This window comes from Phytophthora sojae (assembly GCF_000149755.1).
Source record: "Phytophthora sojae unplaced genomic scaffold PHYSOscaffold_13, whole genome shotgun sequence".
NCBI classification, from domain to species: Eukaryota; Oomycota; class Peronosporomycetes; order Peronosporales; family Peronosporaceae; genus Phytophthora; species Phytophthora sojae.
In genome coordinates, this window is record NW_009258127.1 from 61,169 (window position 1) to 81,146 (window position 19,978).

A 19,978-nucleotide genomic window follows, 5' to 3' on the forward strand; every position below is an offset into this window, starting at 1 on the left:
GACCGCGCACAGGTGAGAAGAGAGGGGTCAGTCGTGGATTTTCTCCGTTAAAGCAACAACAACTTTGCATTTTAGTGAGAGTGTTAAAGTCTTCCTATCTTCTATCGCCCTACGCCAGCAAGCGAAGCGCCTGTTCACCTGTCGGCCAAAGTACACGACCCCGACGGAGGAGGACCGCGACACTATGTTATACCTATGCCGAAAACTGCAAATAGTTAGCATTGGTGGACCTCACCATCACAGCTGCATTTACTTTAATTAAGATATATGCCTGTCCCAAAGTTTTGTCGCGGTGCCAAAATTGACATATTTGTATGAGAGCCACTCTACCCAATGAATGGGAAATCCAAGCTCGCGTCATATGTCGCGTTAAAAGCAAACTGATTAGACAACCTAGGGCTTCGCGGGGGCTGAGAGATAGCAAAAAACAGAACCGAACAGATAAACGCACAGCGCGGGCCACTGGTGCGCCGCAAGGGCGGCGCACCAGTGGCCAGCGCTATGCTTTTATAGATAACATCCACAACTACCAGATAAGCAGACTTTTACACACTTACGATAATATCAATTTACTTTCTCGCGCTGTAATAACCAAGTATAAGCAAGCTATTAGCTGCAGCAGCGCCCTCGCAAGCATAGAGCTATGCTTACCTTCGTGTTGTAACTTCGTTCTGGTGTTGCGTCTTCGGCCGGGGGAAATGATTTGATGATGCGATTGATGGTTCATCATCGATAGTGACCGACTCAATAATTATTCAGATGGCCTATTAAGTGTACTTTCATAAAATTTCAATATATGATGGATACTTTTAAGTATCCAGCATATATTGAAATGTGCGTTTAAAAACGCGTGTGTTATTAATACACGCTCGACTTCATGCGACACCGGCCGACTGCGTAGCAGCATACCTTAGTAAAACATGTATTATATATTAGTATTGTGCAAAATGTCGCTGTCCCTTTGTCGCGCAGTGTACTGTAGTTAAATACTATTAGGCTCCCATCCGTTTTTGTATCATACACATCGTCATCCCTTTTTTGCACACTATCCGATAGCTTTTAATCTTTTCTCCTGAGGATCATGGAGAGATCCATCGCGGTCTGTCTGAGTGTCTGGTCGGCTTCTTCTTGCTGCTTCTGTGCTGTTGCTGCGGCGCTGCTGGGGAGAACTCGAACTGAAGGCCAGACAGAAACGCGGACAACCCACCAACCACAGCAAGCACCTGGCGCGACACGGCGAGCCCACTTTGAGCGCGCCGAACTTGCGGTGTTGGTGCGTCCGTCACGTCACGCTTTATCTAAAGATTTGTATGGAGTTGCACCTGCAACCTCACACAAAATATGCGTTTTGGGACGACAAATCAGGATTGCCCAACCGCCGCACTTTGTGTACACGCTCGCTTGCGAGGGCGAGCGGGGGCTATTCCAGGCCAGCGAAACCCGTTGCTAGGCCCGCGTAGGGGGCGCCGGGCAAGTTCTAGCAGTGCAGTATACTAGCGTGTAGTGCAGTGCTCCCATAGGAACCACGCTCCGGCAGAAATGGGAAAAAAGTGAGGTCCGTACAACAGCAACATCGCGGGTAGGGTTCAGCAGAGTTTTGGCTGTGCTGCAAGTATTCAGCGCGGCCTTCTTCTTGCCCGCTCCGATCATGCGCGCGCTTCGCCTCGGACGCTCGATTGCCGTGACCATGGTCGGAGTGAACGGGGGGGGGGGGGGGGGGGGGGGGCATGGCGATGACGCGTTGCAGTTGACCTGCAACTTGACCTGCAGCTCTTTTTTGTGTGCATCGCGCCGTCACCATCGAGTAAATGGGGGTCTGGGTCGCCCCGCCTTCAGCACCGTGACTCGGCAATTTGGCCGTCGCCACAAATGCACTAATAGCCCCCTCACTCGAGATAGGTGCACGAGTGGAAAGCTGCAGCTCGCACTCCGCAGTCTCTGCATTGCAGTGCCCTTGGCCACATGTGGACCGATCCTCCGCTTGGATTCAGCGTGCCCCAAGGCTCTTTTGGCTTCATCACTACGCGTTCAATAAAATACACGTAAAAACACTCAGCAAATCATCCCTCTTTATTAAAACACACACGGAAGTCCACCATTTGAAGGTGCGCACTCGGGACTTCAGCCTTTTCACACTACTTACGTAGATTTTAATCCACACCCGGCCAGTTGCGCCTTCGAAGAGGACGGGTCCGCACCGCGTCAGACCCCAACCCCTCTGCAGCCCACTGGGACAGCTGTGACCGGTAGGATATGTTGCTAGGCAGCTGAGGTCCGCCAATACCATAAAAATTGTATTGCCAGCAGCATGACCCCATAATAAAGATTTCAATATAGCGGCAAGCAATAGTAAATATTGCCGTAATTTATATTGTATTATTAGTTATTTCTTCATGTTCTTCGAACTCTCGCTTTCTACCACTACTTCCCGTAGGCACGCCTATCTCGATAAAATCTCTGCGATCCACAGGCCAAAACACGCGGAGCTCCTCCTCTTCAAAACGCGCAATGGCATCTTGTGGTAATTCTGACGCTGGCTGCCAAGTAGGACGGGGGTATCCAACCCAGCTCACAAAGTAGTAGTCGTTGCCATCCAGATCAGTCTTTTTTACATAAAAAAAACTCAAGGGTGTATACCTTTGGCCCTTCAATGTCGGAGCTGTCACTCTCTGACGAAGTTGAGTCGCTCACAACAGCATTCGTAGGGGCACTTGGCGCACCGACGCTAGCCCCTACTATTTCCGCCAATGTTGGCCGGCGGGCTGGCTGACGAGTACGACTGGTACTTGAACGCTTCCAAAGGCTGGAGGGACCGGATGGAGCTGCTCTTGAAGGATGAGTACTGGGCCTCAAACCCCTCGTGTTTACCAGCCAGGTGCGCCAGAAGGTTGGAGTACCCGGACCCGGGCATCTGCTTGCGGTCTTGGTCACAGAGCTTGCAGCGAAAGAGGCCTTGGCCGAGATGTTCGAAGAAGAAGGCGGTGAGAAGCTTGTTGGAGATCATTGTTTTTGGAGAATGCAATGTTGAAATGAGAAGCTAGGCCGCCCGAGAATGGCGGCTGGGCTTCTCTACGAGTCTGCTCCTGACCAGTAATTGTATCGACGCTAGTGTAGTGTGGAAGACCCCATTGTTGATGTCATCGGTGGTGCCATGTGATGCCATCAAACGTAGATTTGTGGTGGGCCGCAGAACCGCACCTTTTTCATATCTATTGCCAATAATTGGGTCAATATCATATTGTATTGGTAGCTGGAATGTCCAATAATAAAGATTTTTATTGCAAACCCCAATTATTTATTGAATTGAAATATTTTTTCCGACCTCTGCTAGGCAGCCCAAATGGGGTTAATTCGGACATTGCAAGTTTGGTAGAGGTGGCAATAAAAGAGAAACTAAAGCCACACGAACCTTCCTTGAGAAATATTTGCAGCTTGACATACTCATGCACATTAGTTATTAACACCTAATCATTTTGGAGGTCCAGTGTGGCACCGAGTTGTAATGGTGTCGATGACAGTTATTTTCATGGCCACGCTAGTGCATAAAAGTATGTGTGTGTGCTTCTTCATCAGCGAAATGAGGACAGCACGAGTAGAAGTACGAATGCATTACATGTGGTCACAAGATTCAAAGTGACACACATAAACAAACTAAACTTTTACGGATAATATTTCTTAGAAACCCTTAAATTTCAAAACTTCTTTGGCACAACGACATTACGCGGACATGGGTAGCCAAACGTACGACAATACTGCAGCTGTATACCTAGAGTAGCCGGTGTACGTTTGACTGAAGCGCTTTTGATTAACCGGTTTTGAATTATCTGAGCGAGTATGCGGGAAATTCGCAACTTGAGCCCGCAACTAGTATTTAATCTAGCGTTAAAATACTACGTAGTATCTGTTGGAAAACAGGGTTCTTGACAGGTCAATAGGAGCTGTACGGTACCAACAGCTCGACAGTACTGGAACAACAGGTATTAATTATTTTCTAAATCCTAAGCGTAGCCATAGTGTCATGCTTGTTATAATAAAGGGAAAAAGACGAAATACGCCCGTAATTTTGAAATAATCCCAAAACGGATCCGTCCCCTGCTGATTCATAACGTTATTATCAGTAGCCGTTTATTAACGAATCGCCAAAAATGCAATGATAACAGGAAATTTATTATAGTTTATAAACAACCATAACATATATTAAAACGCATTAATATTTATTTAAATACTTATTTAAACCATTAATAAATTTTATTTTAAAGCTTAGTATGATAAATCCCAACGTTTTATCTATATGTTGCGTAATATACAATCAACAATTCAATACTCGTATCTTCTGGTATACTCATAAGAAATTTAAAGAAAAATAAAAACTTAATATAGTTTACAATATGTTATATGTATTGTGTAACTCATATTTACACCAATGTAAAGCAAGCATTATTTCGGATCTTTTTAATACTTCTTAGCTAAGATTTAATGTTGTATATTTGTAAAAAGAGCTTGACATATTTATAGAAAGAAGTAAATTATGAGGGAAATACTATCCTATAAAATTGATTAAAGCAACAAAACCGAAATTAACCCCTCATTCCCCGGGCACATCGGTGAAAAAGATAAAGTCCCGAACATGTCGGAGCCTCTGTCAAGTATATACCACTGATTTGTATAGTTACTTCTAAGTACGAGAGTGTTGCAATGTTTTTGCATCCTTTGTCGCACAACACCTCCGACATATCTCCGACTTGAGTACAATAATCTCTAGATTTTGAGCCATACATGTCAGAGGAGGTGCCATTGCTTGCATTACGTCCGGTACAAAATGCGCAAAGTCATTGCCGGCCCCGTTACATAGTCGCTGCCTTTATTGTACAGCAATCATTCATTTACAGGTACAGTACATGTACTGTACCGCATTATTTCGACCTCCCGGTACTAGCATCCTCTGTCCCCTGAAGCAGACTGCTCCTGTGTGAGAGCTACTCATCGAGCCGCCTAGCCATCCGCTCGCAAGTGCGCGCCCAACTAACCCTGCCCCCCGTGAAGCCCGAAGTATCGAACCAGCAGAATGAGACAGCGAAGAGGAAAACATGAGCGAGTCATGGTAGAAGATCAAACCTTACAGAACACCTTAGCAGGTAAAAAAACTCAATAGACAATCTGACCCTCATCATGTACTGTACCGCATTCGAGGAGCCACACCCACACCAGCCGCGAGAGGGTACTTCGAGACGATCTCGGCGGACACTAAGCTCGTGAAGTACTTCAAGCCGTCCTTACTGGTTTAGAACGTCTTCTTCATGAATGAGAACAATAGAAAATCACAGCATAGTTTCTTTTTGGGGGATAGTGTACACTGAAGAAACGCGTACTCGTTACGGATACGCCTCAAGACTATACCCGTGTCGACAAAAACGCCTCCACAGACAGTGGTCACCTCGCCGTTGCAGCCACGGTCGACATCACGCTCACGTTCTCCACCGACTCAAATTCAAACGAAAGGTCTTCCGCTAACGAGAACGATAGCAAACCTGACGTCACCGCTGCCGCCACGGTCACGTCGTCCACAAGCCCATGCTAGCCGACACGGTCCGTAAAGCAACTCATCACCACCAGCCCGGCGAACGACGTCTGCTTGTAAGGTTGCATGAATACTTCTCAGTGGAAGTATCACGTCGTGACCTCTGTTTCTCGAACTCAACTGGCAGCGGCATCGCATAATACACAGCGAACTCTGGCATCCACCCCCGTGTAGAAAATGTGGCGACACGTCGCGGTGAGATAGATACCGAACGTGGCCGAAAAAACAGCGCCCAACGCCACCAGCATGACTTCTCCATCAACAATACCAGCGAATGTAGATGTCGGCATACGCAACGGACGAGTCAAATCACTGACGCTAGTATCTGCTTGCGCCACTTGAGCAATGGGAGCAGGCGGGTAATACACTTGGACCCGGTAGTCCAGTCCAGACTTCATCGGCACCACCGCGATATTACCGTAGAGCACGCCGCCCTAACCGATCGATCCGTTCGACATCAGAACATACGAATAGGTAGACTAACGTAGCGATCACAGCATTGGCTCCAGTGTCGCACCACCACATAAACACCGCCACATTTCAGACCGCAACACGCAGCTCCCGTTACTTTAGATGCCGCACCGCATCATGGAAATGCTTCAACTCCCCCAGGTCCTCCGGAGTCCGTTTCTTGCAATCCAGGGACTTCACATCCGCACCCAGACTCTTCACCAGAATATGCACTGTGCTTAGCTCGCCTGACATCGCTGCAAGGTGCAACAGTGTCTGACCGAATTAGTCCGGTGCGTCCGAGCTCACTTGAAGGGACTGGAACACCACCACGATCTCTGCCACGTCCTTATTAGCCGACCAATATACTGCTGTATCTCCGTCCGCGTCCACGAGCGACACATCAGCTCAATTTCTGACACAAAAAGGCAACGGATGCCATTCTGCGCTGCCAACAGCAGCGGCGAGCGGTACGTATTGGCGACACGAATGTTGGTCAGCACGGGTGTCAATGTATGGAGTACAGCTGCGCCCGCCCGTCCTCACAAGGGAAGTCCATAGGCGCTCCAATGAAGTGCAACTAGTGCAGGAAATCCCGCTGGTCTTCTGTACTGCCAGTAAGCAATTGGGTGGTCTTGAACATTTCGGTGCTGCGACGCTAATCCGCAGCTGCATGATTTGTCCAAGATCATTGAGTCTGACGCAGTCGAACATATAGGGTCATGGGCGGTTGGTCCTCCGGCGGCGCGTAGTCGTGTCGAACGTACTGCGGCCGTGACCCAATGCGTGTTGAGGGGAAGCAGGGAAGCTTCATTGGGTAGGGTGGTTAATGGGGAGTCATCTTGGGTTAGTAGGGGAGGTTAGTGCCCGTAAATGTCGCTAGACGTCCACTCCGACTTCAGTTCGGCTCGAGATACAGAGGAATGGTGTAATGAACGAGAATATAGCCATATTGATACCTCCCAGTCGAATCCCGCCGCTCGATCGCCCTTGCCCTCCTTGCCAACGAACATGCCCCCCCCCCCACCGCAATCGGCATGTTCGGCTACAGATCGGACTCTTCGGGTCGTAGGGCGTGAGCGCCGCGTTCGTGCGCAGTCGCTGGACGAGGTCCAGGTTGGAGATAAAGTCGCAGTCAAAAGCCACGAGGCCGCCTGCACCGTCCTCGATAGTCTTTATGGCGTCGGCGCGGTCGAAGTGATGGGGACGCCCTTGCAGATATCGCGGAAGGGACACTCTACACCACCCACCAGGACGTCGGAGATGTCTATGTGCAAGCCACGACGCTCAACTACACGCAGGCAGGCCAGATCAGCCGCAGAGCTTGTTCACGACGTACCCGTAGGTCTCGCGCGGCGTCGAGTCCTTGCAGTCGAAGGTGTCGCCGAACGGAGACAGTCAGACACCGACCTGGCTGGACGGCAGGCTGGAGAGCACAAGATGACGCGCGCGCGATTCACGATTCTGCCGCCGAACTTGTCCGTGCGTGTGTTGACGCTGTCGCTCACGAACTTCTCGAACAGGTGTCTGTTGGCGGCGTGGATCTCAACGCCACCGAAGCCCGCGGCGAAGGCGTTCCCGGCGGTTGTAGTCGGCGACGTTGTCGGGGATCTCTGCGACGTCGAGTGCGCGCGGGGTCACGCACTTGTTGCGGGCTTCGTACATGACGGCGTGGCTGCTGTCGATGTTGTCCATCCTGGTCGCGCTCGATGGCACGGGCAGCTGTCCGTTGCGTTGGTTGAACGGTGTCCGATGCGGCCCGTGTACCAGCGTTGCTTACGCCCTTGTCATGAATGGTTTTGGTCACGGGCCTCCTGCTCTCAAGCTGGTTCTGTTCGAAGGCACCGGGCGCGTCGAGGTAGCCGCGAGTGGGGGAACCGATGTTGGCGGCCTTGGTGATGAGCTGTCCGCCGTCCGATACGCGCTGCGAGTAGTAGAGTGCAAACCGATCAGCGGTGTGCCAGCGTCCCCGTGCGGACACGAGCGAGCGGGGCCATGGCGATACAGCGCTTGGGCGTGGCTTCGCTCCTACTGCCAGGAATCCAAAAGTTACAGCGATCGTCGTAGCGGAGATGAAGCGGTACACGGCAACAGGCGAGAGGCATGAACGATGGATACGGCAGTGTTGTTTCAGAAGCGTCGATGTCGACACACCGCCGTGCTCCGGGACGTTCGTATAGGTGTCACTGGTCAACTCCCTTGATGGACACCAACGATAAAGAAAGCGAAATATATTTATACGTCAATCATTGTATTGATTCGATTAAGCTTTTCGCGGGCGCTGAAAAGAACCACCTTGATAGATTGCATTTTGCATCAGACCAAGTTGATGCTCTAAGGTCTTGATCTTGTTTTTACTGTCTTTGCCGTCCTTGATAAGTGTCCTTACCGCAAGACGCACTTGATGGCTATCCAAGCCGTTGAGATAAATGTCGGACTCAATGTCGCGGATGCGCTGGTCGGTTTTCCCGTGTTCCGCTTGAGCAAGGGTGATGTCGTCCACGATATATCCTTGGAGGGCACGAACTCTCCGACGATCTTCCTCCCGGCGGAGGGTATGTCGAGCCCAACGCCGATCCAGCTGCTTGATGTAGCGGACCAGGCGATCCGACATGCCGTCCGTGCCCCTCCGAATGTGATCGGCTGCCTTTAACGAGTCCGCGTAGCACATCGGGCACTCTTGCTCACTCAAAACGCAGCACGGGGAGCCTTCACCGATGGACTGTTGGTGAACGCGCACCTTTTCGCCTTCGACATTGTACGTCATGAACGTGTTCTTGAGGCTGTGAAATGTCAGCATCCACGAGGCTTCGTCGTCAACCAAGCTCTGGACGAATACGTCCCACGCATCGGAAAGCGCATCAGGACTTGTACGGGCGAGAGGGTCGAGCTTCATAGCCTTGGACTTGGCGTAGAATCGCTTCGGGAAGAATAAATCGATCAGATAGGCATGAGGGTCCCACCCGTCCAGAATGACGACATGATGTAGCTCCGAGCAGTCGAACAATTCCCTACCGCGACCGTTCCGCCTGTGTTTCCACATGAACGGATTGTAGTCATCTAGCCATGGGTATCTCGTGCTCGTCAAGCGTAGACCAAGGCGCTCTTCCCCACCGGTGATCACACCAGAGCACATCTCAGTCTCAGCAGGACTCGAACTGCCGCCGGTGATGACACCAGCAGCATTCGGCACGTCGACACCCTCCGAATCATCGTCAGGGGCTCGGGGGCTTACACCACCAACGTAGAACGCCGGCTCCTTCTGGTGCACAGGGTCGACGGGTTGGGTTACTTCCGGGACCGGTCGCGGAGTGAATATGGCCTCGTCGTTGCTTTCAGCTTTGGCTTCTTGGTCGGTCGGCGATGGCGGCTTGTCGGCCATTTTGAGAATGAAGATTTGTTGTAGTGGTTGAGGGACGACTGGTGGAGGGAGAGAGCCAGCATGAGATGACATGTTTTGTGCTATATTCAATATAAATGGATGTAGGAAAGGCGACATACTTGAGATTGACGTGCTTGTCACAATACAATAACTGGTAGTTAAGCAGGATGGGCGACATAGCCCAAAGGATATGATGCAAACAGTTATTACGGATTGGGTGCAAAAATCAGGAAATACCCATTTGGTAATTACGCTGAAGTCTGACCCATTTACTGGTAAAAACTCTCAGTGCAAACGTGTGGCTAGTAGGTACTGTTCGCTTCGTCAAGTTCTATCCACTAGCGGCGCGCATTTCAAATGTTGCACTCTAACGACAACACCTCCGGTGCCGTCGTCAAAAAGGGGCCGTGGCCTCAGCTTCCTAACAGGACGGCTCGACAACGTCGAGTTTGTGCTTAGGTCTTTAGCGTGCCTCTTCCGTCCACGCTGATGCCACCGAAGCGTATTGACACGACTTACGTTGCCTCAAGCCGGTCCAAGAACCGTACCGCAGAAACAGAATAGGTGGCAGAAAGCTTTGCAAAATATAGCTCAACAGGAGCCTTCTCCTCTCACACAGCACGATACCGTACTACTTGTACGCTGGAATATATTATTTTATTAGGCTGTGTAGTGTTCATGCTCGGATCATGGATCCCAATGCTCATGTGTTATTGTTCGCGTAACGCCAGAATGAGATACAGACACCACCTTGGCGAAGAAAGACAATATCCAATATCACGACTAGGGTTCTAAAACTGTGCCTTCATACGCACTGTCAGTGCGACGTAACTGTAGTATATTTTAGCTACCTCTTCGGTCATTTACCTGTGACGAGAAGCCCTCCCGTTTCACGCATGTAGTGGCATCACTCCAATGGAACCCACCACCACCTCACCACCACCACAACTACTGTCGCTGGGGAATTAGCAACTGTGGAGATCGACTTCAATCGACACGACAACTTGCCGATTTACTTTCCGAGTACTACACGCAGATCCTAACATTACCTCACACCCACGCCGCTGCCATGTCCGACACGTTCAAAGGCATTTCGTGCGTGTTCTCCTAGACGAATGTGCTGGTAATGGTATCAGTACACACTACTGTACTAGAACTGATCCGTCGTGCGCAGCCGGTACCTCGCAACATCCACAAGGAATCAAACCCAGTTCCGCCGATCAATCTAGGCGACAGAAGCGGTAGGTGCACCCGCAATAAGGTCTACGATGATCGCGGCCTAGCCTAACGTCGCGACCAGTCAGTCAAAGACACTATCTGAGCTGCCCAGCCGAGCAAGTTCAACTGAATACTAATGTTACCTTGTTCGGACATGAAATAGTTCCCGGCATGTCACCTTCGTCGTTGTTGGTAACCACCGTTTTTTGTTGTTGTCACTGCTAATTATATTGTCTCCGCCACTACGTATATGGGTTCGTCGACGGAAAGGGGAAGCGCATACCTATCGTAGTGAGTGGGAGGTTCCCAGCACACCAACCGGCAGGGTAATAAATGTCGAAGGAGGGAAATACTGCCAAAGCTGGATACGTTTTGGTTTTGGTTGTTGACTGATACTGGCCCACTGCAGCGTTGAGCCAGTGTCGCGCTTGCTGCATTGCTGGAGATGGTGGTATTAGCCCTAGCGCTCGGCTTCTTGTCGTGAGCGGGCACATTCAGCATGCCGTTGACGTCGATCTCGAACGCCACCGCGATCAGCGGCTCGCTGCGCTTGACGGGCATCAGGTCCCAGACATTGAGCTCGCCCAGCTTGTTGTTGGATGCGACACCGACACCCCCACCCTTGTAAATGGACGTCTGGTAGTCATCCGTCGTGTACACGCGTGTCTTGCGCACAGGATCATGTCCACCACCACCAGCAGGTTGGTCGCGGGTTGGCCACGTCGTATTCTGCTTCGGCGACCTTTCCTCTCCGTAGTATGCTCGTTGCAGTTTTTACATCAAATCTAATTATTGCAACAGTTAATCGAACGATTTTGCAAATATGCTCCATCTTTTATGAGATATCCACACCATAAACCCATACACGCGTTATATAAGATATACTTGTAACGTCTTACTTTCAAATAGAAATCTGTATTCACATATTATCGTGATGTCATTGCTCGCTTTGCTGCACGCCAGCGGGCCGGCATCGACGCTCCATCGCTCGGCCCCAGGCCGGCACCGTCGACGAGGCTCACTCTGCTGCACGGCAATGGGCCGGCATCGACGCTTCGTCGCTCGACTCCATCCCGGCATCGGTTTTGACGCTCGCACTACTGCACCGCATGGCCATGTCAGCACCGTTGACGAAGTTGCTGGACCGTTCAAATTGTTCTCGATGTGAGACCCGGCGATCAAAACGAAGGTGGCTGGTCGAAATTATCTTTTTGAGAACAACCAAAAGCAAACAATCAACCCAGAAGCGATATGGCAAGATTAAGCATCGTGCTGACAGCAGCGGTGAAGATGGCGGCGGAGGTGAACGTGCCCGTGGACGCGTTCGCAGGGCCAGCGGCAATTGCGCCAACGGCGACGGCAAGACGGCCGAGCACAAGGCGGCGTCGAAGCCACCGCCCTAGCAAGCGCTTTGCAGGGCCGGTGTCAATTGAACCAAGGGCGAGAGCAGGAGAGCCTTGCACAAGGTGGCGGCGGAGACAGCCGCGGTGAAGGTAGATAGGTTTCGATATTCACCTTCACCCTCAGAGCAAAATGAGCAAAATCGGGACCAGAATACTGGAAGCTGCTCTAGATAGGTGCGCATAAAATGGTACAGTCTACCTGTATAGATGATGTTTGAAATTGGAAAGTTCGCACCTGAACTTAATGAATTGGTACAGGTGCATCTGAGGATTAAATTCTGATGGCTTTGCAAAATGTAGGGATTTTGCCCACTGAATGCACACTGATCTGTGTGCAAAAAGTGCTACGAGTGCGAACTTACTAAGTTCAACTTAGACGGCTGTGAAGGTAAAGTGAGGGTGAGGAACGCTTCGAAACCTATCTATTATTGATGACGCGAATGCTACATGTACCAGCAGCGCTGCCCAAATGCATAAAGACACGGCGGATTTGTCGGACGGCGAATTCCCGTTCAATATTGGGCGCCTCAGGTACACCATTCCGTTTGGCTGCGTGCGAAAGAGCGACAAAATCAGTATTGCGAACGTTTCGTGACTCGGCGACCTCTCCTTTGCGCGAGAGCCGTCGTATACTCGTTTTCTTCTAGGTGCTGTTTTTACATCAAATCTAATTATTGCAATAGTTAATCGAACGATTTAGCAAATATGTTCTATCTTTTATGGGATATTCACTCCATAAACACGTACAGATAGTTATATCAAGTGTGGTGGTAACGGCTAACTTTCAAAGCGAAATCTGTATTCGCTTATTATCGTGAGGGGTCGTCATACACCGACAGTACCACGCAACTCCCACCCACGAGATCAAGCCAGCTGCCGGCGGGGATTCCAAGAAGTGCAGACCACCCAGAACCACGCAAAGGCAACAATAGCGACAGGATGGAAACAGCACATACGGATGACAGGTCCATACCGATGGCGCTACATGTAAAACCCCACCGGGTCGCCAAGGTGGACATACCAACGCCGATGTCTCATACCACCGACTGCGCCATCAGAGCTTCTGTACACGCGACGGCAGTGAGCGCTTTGATGGAAATGCCACCACCGAACACCATGACTAGCTCCTGCTGCAGCGGCGACGCGACTTCGGCAATGGATTCGGGTGGAGCGCCAGCAATCGATCCCGCCAAACCAAAACAAACCAGGGCGAAAAAAGGTGTCGTTAGGAAGCAAGTGGATGTTCCTGGAGGGGAAAATGACATCAGGCTCAGTGCAAGGAAGCAGAGGGTGGAGGCAAATGGCGCGTTAGGAAAGGCCCCATCAACGTCATGTGGCAGTAAGCGGTCTTCATGCATGTTGGAGGAAGAAAGCGCGGATCTTACCGGTAACAACGACACCACGGCGAGGGCAACGGAAATGAACGACACTATGACAAATCCACGAAAGAAGAGGCGCGCATCAAGCAAACCATCGCGAATATTGCAGAGCGGCCAGCGTGGTGTATTGCGACATGCGTTGCTAAATGGTTTCACCGAACCCATTCCAATGCGCACTGAAGCGACAAATTTGGAGTTGTTGGAAGCAATATCCAAACTATTATCTTCGGATGATGAAGGAGCCTCGGATGATGAAGGAGGTTCGAATGATGGTTCTTTGGCTGACGATTTGGTACCAGATGGATACGATGAAGAGCAACTGCAAAGGGAGGAGGCTCAGGCCGAAGAGGAAAGAAGGATTCGGTATCGAGATGCCGTTCTAGCAACTCATAGGGACGTGAATGTTAGCCTAGAAGAAGATGAGCAAGATGACTACGAGGAGCTGACGTCTGATTGTGCATCAGATATTGGCGACGAATCGGAATCAGAATCGGAAGATGAAGATCATCCGTACGTGAACTACAACGCAGGTTGGAGTGACGAGGCTGTAGCTGCGTATATAGATGCGCTAGGTGATGAGATCAACGACGACGATGCACTACTGACACTGGCCAAAAACAGAAATGAGATCAAGGCTTGGGGGGAATCGGGATGGGAGGAAGGTAACAAATTTGAGCTGCTAAAACTACTTTCTTGGAAATAATTTAGAAGCTAACTTATCGGATGGTTTTATGTAGTTTCCGGCAGCATTGAACCCCAGCCAGAGTATCGAGGGGTATACAAAGGCGACTGGGGCCCGACCTCGAATGTTCTACGTCATGCGGAATCTCCAATCGACCTTTTCTGGTTTTTCTTCCCGAAATATTTGCTCCACTTAATTGCTGACGAAAGTAACCGCTATGCGGCGCAAACGGTGGTAACTCGCGCCCGTAAAATCCGAGAGCGGCAAATTGCGAGTAAAAGGCGCGGGTCTAGAGTGAAAGAGGTGGAATCGTTGGCACAAATACGTCAGCGCTTGCACCAGATGAGGTTGTTTCAGCCTCATGAGTATGCGGTTACCTTTGGGTTACTGATCGCTCGTATGCTGTGCCCGCACAAGCGTCGATTATCGACCCATTGGAGTACATCAAGCATTGGTGCTTTACCAGGCGGGTCATTCGGGGCATGGATGCCTCGCAATCGGTACGCTACATATGAATGAGTTTACAATGGTGTATGCTAAGGTTGCGTATGCTTGAAAAATGCACATAGGTTCGACGAAATAATGTGTCACCTCCATTTCTCGGACAACCTCAGCGATATGGCAAAATTCGACCGAGCCTGGAAAATTAGGCCGATTGTCGATACCTTACAGACCACCTTTCTGAGTGGGTACAAGCCAGGGGGGATCATATCATTCGACGAAGGCATGCTGCCCTCTCACTCGCGATTCAACGGCACGCGGGTGCATATGCGCGATAAGCCATACAAATGGGGGACAAAACTGTTCCTCACATGCTGTCCCAAAACGTCGTATTGCCTGAGGTACGCTGACTTCGTACATTGCTATAAACGTTTGTCTGATCTTTTTGTATGAATTACGAGCACACTTGAAGTTTATTGCGGGAAAAAGGCGCATATGAATGGCCCCCAAACAATTGACGACAAATCGGGACCCGCCGCTGTGTTTCGCAACCTCGAGATGGTGCTTCCTCGCGATCGTCAAGCTCACCATGTTGTCGTCATTGACAGATTTTATACATCTGTAGCTCTAGCTCTTGAGCTTCTAGCCAAGAAGATATTCGTCGTTGGAACCATCCAGCCACGACGAATTGGGTTTCCCACTGCGCTGAAGGAGAAGCGAAAGAAGCGCCCAAGCGAAATTCCTCGAGGGTCATATAAATTAGCTCGGTCGAAAACCGTTCCAGAGATGTCCGCCTGCTGCTGGTGGGACTCCAAACCGGTGCACTTGCTAGCGACCGGTGCAAGCCTGCAAGAACTCACTATAGGTACGACAACCATGAGACTGGAGAAATATGAGGGTGCTAAAGAGGTCTGTGCAATTTAGGGCGCAATACTTGGCTGGAAGGCGAACCATCCGAGATTCCATGCCCTAAGCTGATCAGGGATTACCATGAAAACATGGGGTGTGTCGATGTGTATGACCAGCTTAGGTTGCAGTACTTCTCACTACAAGGGGCTTTCAAGTTTAAGAAGTACTACAAGTCGTACGTAATGTACTGACTGTCAACGCGTAGCATACACACACTGACACTAACGATCTGTTGGTATTTTGTTGTTGTTTGTTGTTGTTGTTTTTTTGGGGGGGGGGTCCAGACTGTTTCTTGGGCTTTTGGATCTTGCGCTGGTGAACGCATTTATTGTTCACCGAACGTATTATTCCCGTAAGGGGAAAAAAGGGATGTCGCACTCGGAATTCCTAACCATGCTACATGCTCAGCTCCTCGCTGTAAAACCAACTGATTTGGAGGTATTGAGATCTCGGTACGCAAACATAATTTTCCCCTTGCACTAACGGCTTTATACTGATAGGAGCAACAAGACACCACACCATTTCAACAACCATTAGGCCGGCGCTACGTCAATCTGTCAGATCATGTACCTTCGGAAATGCAGGACTTCCACGGTGAGGTCGGCGATCCGGATCGAAAACGTATGCATAGGGCATGCAAAGTCTGCAGTATACTAGCTCCAGCTGGAAAACGGGGCAAGAACACGAAGTGGTTTTGCGAGGCATGCTCGGAAGGCCGTACTGTTGTGTCGTGTTATATTATTTAGTTTCGAACCCAATCTAACAGTTTTTTTTCTGTAGCGTTTATCTGTGCCAGTTCATTCGCCACGAGTCTTTTGGTATCAAGAAATCATGTTTTTCGATTTGGCACGAAGATTGGGACTCTGGAAAACTTCTCCCAATCAATGTCGACAAGAGGATTCAATTCCGAAGGCCAACCGGGAAAAAACGACGGTGTCAGACCGGAGAAACGAATACTCCAACAATCAGCGATTTAGATAGACCCGAAAGTACAAGTCGCGGACACGCCAACTAACAACATTCTGCTAGAGTAGCCATAGATTTGACCCGTGCGAATAGATCGAACGGCGTTCCTCAACCGACTCAAGCCAATTCATTGTATTATGACCCCTAGAAGCTTCTCTTCAATGACATCTCTGTACCATTCTCAGAAACAGGCCCCGCGTTACGGAAAACGATAAGACTTTGTTGTCTGGCCGCAGTATGTGAGCTTCAGCTCTGGATATGATCGGGCTGTTTTTAGCACATTACGTCGGAACCAGAAGGTCCCTTCTGGTTCCGCTTTAGTGGTTCAATGTTCAACTATGTTGCACGCTACAAACCCAGGTGCAGCAGCGCCTCCATCGGTGACCCAAGCGATTCCCTGTGCTGCAGTCCAAAGGCATCGACCCAGCTTGTCAAGCCTGCAAGCCATCAGGTCTCGCTTGAGCTATGTAGACGCCACCATCTTGATGTGAGCAATTGTAATTTGGTAGCAATCCGCTGAAATCGTTGCGGGGCGGACTTCAATGAACTTCTTTCAACTTTCAAAATCATCATTCGAATCCGCTCACCTGTTTCCGCTTATAGTTAGCAACCAACGTAAATAGAGGATATCTTCACCCCCGACAAACCTCGGGTGTTTGCTCTACAGACCAAGCCTGTTTGATTGTCCTACTGTATTGTGGCGTCTCCGTCACGCTAAAGCTGTAGCGAGGCCTCTTCACAACGCGCCCAAGTCGGGGCGAACTGCCTGTCAACTACAAAACCACGGACGGTATGATCGTGATGTGCACAGCGTTGCTCGTTGCAGAGTGATTTGTTATGCATACATTGAGGTGTGTGTGGCAATATGTCAAGAGCTACTGTAGTGCAGCAGCTCTACATCCTGTACAGCTTGTGATGGTTCAAGAATTGCTGAGTTTTGCGCGAGAAGTGCTAGTGGTATGATGTCATCGTACAAGATTTTATTGGCTCGAGATGATACTCGTTGCACTGGATTCGCCAAGTTCATGTGCTGCTGTATAGCTTGCAGCCTTTGAAGGCTGCACTTGGTAGAGTGCATGTGCATGTAGTGCTAATAAGGTGAATGTTACTTGTGTAATAAAGTTCATGGACTCAAAGCTCCGAGACGCTCTCCCTTCGCACGTCTACTATAGCTCCATAGCGAGCGCTGTGCAGCAGCAGATAGTGTGTGAATCATGAAAATTTTCGCGTTCGTCAACGCTGCCTTCAACGAGAAGCAAAGTTGTCGAACGCGAAAGTTTCCGCCGCAAGAAGAAGGTAGTAAATGAATAGCAGGCTTTGTTAATTATTTATCTGTAGGCCGAGTAGAAGATAAGTAAGTAAGATGCTAACCTTCGCGCTTAGAAGCAAACCATACGCTCGATCATGCGCTTCTTGTCTTCGACTTCACAGAGCATGGTCTCCTTGCGGTCCTCGAGCCAGTCGGAGGCGTCGGTCGTTGTTGGTACTTTCGACGTTGGCGTTGCCCTTCTCGCGGGCCATTTCGATGGCGCAGAAGCCGAATTGCCCCGCGTCCTTGCGGGTCTCGATGAGGCGCAGCATCTCAGCCTCGCCCTTATTGAACTTGTCGGCCTCGGCGGCCATGCGGCCCATGCCCTCTCAGCTCCGGCAGCCGCGGTTGCTGGAGATGGTGGTATTAGCCCTAGCGCTCGGCTTCTTGTCGTGAGCGGGCACATTCAGCATGCCGTTGACGTCGATCTCGAACGCCACCGCGATCAGCGGCTCGCTGCGCTTGACGGGCATCAGGTCCCAGACATTGAGCTTGCCCAGCTTGTTGTTGGATGCGACACCGACACCCCCACCCTTGTAAATGGACGTCTGGTAGTCATCCGTCGTGTACACGCGTGTCTTGCGCACGGGATCATGTCCACCACCACCAGCAGGTTGGTCGCGGGTTGGCCACGTCGTATTCTGCTTCGGCGACCTCTCCTCTCCGTAGTATGCTCGTTGCAGTTTTTACATCAAATCTAATTATTGCAACAGTTAATCGAACGATTTTGCAAATATGCTCCATCTTTTATGAGATATCCACACCATAAACCCATACACGCGTTATATAAGATATACTTGTAACGTCTTACTTTCAAATAGAAATCTGTATTCACATATTATCGTGATGTCATTGCTCGCTTTGCTGCACGCCAGCGGGCCGGCATCGACGCTCCATCGCTCGGCCCCAGGCCGGCACCGTCGACGAGGCTCACTCTGCTGCACGGTAATGGGCCGGCATCGACGCTTCGTCGCTCGACTCCATCCCGGCATCGGTTTTGACGCTCGCACTACTGCACCGCATGGCCATGTCAGCGCCGTTGACGAAGTTGCTGGACCGTTCAAATTGTTCTCGATGTGAGACCCGGCGATCAAAACGAAGGTGGCTGGTCGAAATTATCTTTTTGAGAACAACCAAAAGCAAACAATCAACCGAGACGCGATATGGCAAGATTTCCTTCCCGCGGCGCTTTCAGCAATAGGTGCACGGCGCGGAAGGACGCTAACACCAGGGTTGATCCCTATGCCAGGGTCGTCCTTCGTAAACACCTCCTGCGCCTGTGCGTTCCTGGCCGAGAGCTTAGCGCATTCTTTTCAGCTTTTAGGGGCTACCACACTATACGAATTGCTGACATAAGTATATACTTTGGCGGAGGCGTCGTCGACTCCCGCAGTGAGAGCGGTCGAGGCGGATGGCGCAGTGAAGGTAGCGCCCGTGTACAAGCTTCAGGGGGGGCGCTTTGCACCAAATGCAAAGGCAAGTTGGCCGAGCACGAGGCGGCGGCCGCGGTCGAGAAGAAGGGAGCGGAGATGAAAACATCCGTGCAAGCGCTTCGCAGGGCCACAATCAATCGCGCCAAGGACGAGGGCAAGACGGCCGAGCACAAGGCGGTGTTGAAGCCACCGCCCCAGGAAGCGTTTTGCAGGACCGGCGTCAATTGAACCAAGGACGAGGGCAGGAGAGCCGTGCACGAGGTGGCGGCGGAGACAGCCGCGGTGAAGATGGTGTAGCTGAGACTTTTGATGGCGCGAATGCTACCAGTAGCGATGCCCAGAGTAGCGATGACGGGCCCGAAGATGGCGTCGGTGAAGCACAAGTTGAAGATCAAGGCGTGATGCATCATGTCACAGCGGATTTGTCCGATGGCGAACACCCGTGCAAGATTGGGCGCCTCCGGTACACTAAGAGGGGGTTCCTCAAAGGCAAGGTGAAGTGGACCGACTCGGAGATTCCGTTTGGCTACGTACGGAAGAGCGACAAAATCGGTATTGAGAATGAGGAACGTGACGATCGAGTCGAGCGTCGAGCGTCCAACCTCCCAGCCCCCGCTCGTCCGCCAGCCAGTAGCAGTAGCAGTTCATGCAGCAGCAACTCTGATAACGACGACGATAGCAACTACGTGCTAGTGAAAGCCCTGGCGGCAGCCCAATTGACAGCAGCTCCGGAAGTGATTGAAGCTATACGATGAATACGGTGATAGGACTAAGTCATGCATATTGAAACGATAAGTGAATCGAAGACCGCATTGCCCTGCGCGTAGC

The 19,978-nt window shown here is 50.6% G+C and overlaps 6 protein-coding genes across 6 annotated transcripts; 4 read left to right on the plus strand and 2 right to left on the minus strand.

Annotated features, from left to right (window-relative positions):
• Positions 1-7,339: 7,339 nt before the first annotated feature.
• Positions 7,340-9,410, minus strand: PHYSODRAFT_246082 (hypothetical protein; the record flags this gene model as incomplete). The annotated part of the gene is made up of 5 exons (XM_009539083.1): positions 7,340-7,393; positions 7,489-7,639; positions 7,674-7,750; positions 7,809-7,952; positions 8,430-9,410. 5 exons carry the CDS (start codon positions 9,408-9,410, stop codon positions 7,340-7,342), a joined length of 1,407 nt encoding a protein of 468 aa, XP_009537378.1.
• A 4,796-nt stretch (positions 9,411-14,206) lies between these two features.
• Positions 14,207-14,611, plus strand: PHYSODRAFT_530255 (hypothetical protein; the record flags this gene model as incomplete). Its single annotated transcript, XM_009539084.1, has 1 exon — positions 14,207-14,611. A coding segment is annotated over one exon (405 nt), but the record flags the coding sequence as incomplete, so codon positions are not given.
• Positions 14,612-15,001: 390 nt separating this feature from the next.
• On the plus strand, positions 15,002-15,457 carry PHYSODRAFT_529989 (hypothetical protein; the record flags this gene model as incomplete). The annotated part of the gene is made up of 1 exon (XM_009539085.1): positions 15,002-15,457. A coding segment is annotated over one exon (456 nt), but the record flags the coding sequence as incomplete, so codon positions are not given.
• Positions 15,458-16,056: 599 nt separating this feature from the next.
• Positions 16,057-16,358, plus strand: PHYSODRAFT_419842 (hypothetical protein; the record flags this gene model as incomplete). Its single annotated transcript, XM_009539086.1, has 2 exons — positions 16,057-16,169; positions 16,223-16,358. Coding segments are annotated over 2 exons (249 nt in total), but the record flags the coding sequence as incomplete, so codon positions are not given.
• Positions 16,359-18,046: 1,688 nt separating this feature from the next.
• On the minus strand, positions 18,047-18,259 carry PHYSODRAFT_530254 (hypothetical protein; the record flags this gene model as incomplete). Its single annotated transcript, XM_009539087.1, has 1 exon — positions 18,047-18,259. A coding segment is annotated over one exon (213 nt), but the record flags the coding sequence as incomplete, so codon positions are not given.
• A 926-nt stretch (positions 18,260-19,185) lies between these two features.
• On the plus strand, positions 19,186-19,905 carry PHYSODRAFT_340849 (hypothetical protein; the record flags this gene model as incomplete). Its single annotated transcript, XM_009539088.1, has 1 exon — positions 19,186-19,905. The coding sequence occupies one exon, from the start codon at positions 19,186-19,188 to the stop codon at positions 19,903-19,905; it is 720 nt and encodes a 239-aa protein (XP_009537383.1).
• Between the last annotated feature and the right edge of the window lie 73 nt (positions 19,906-19,978).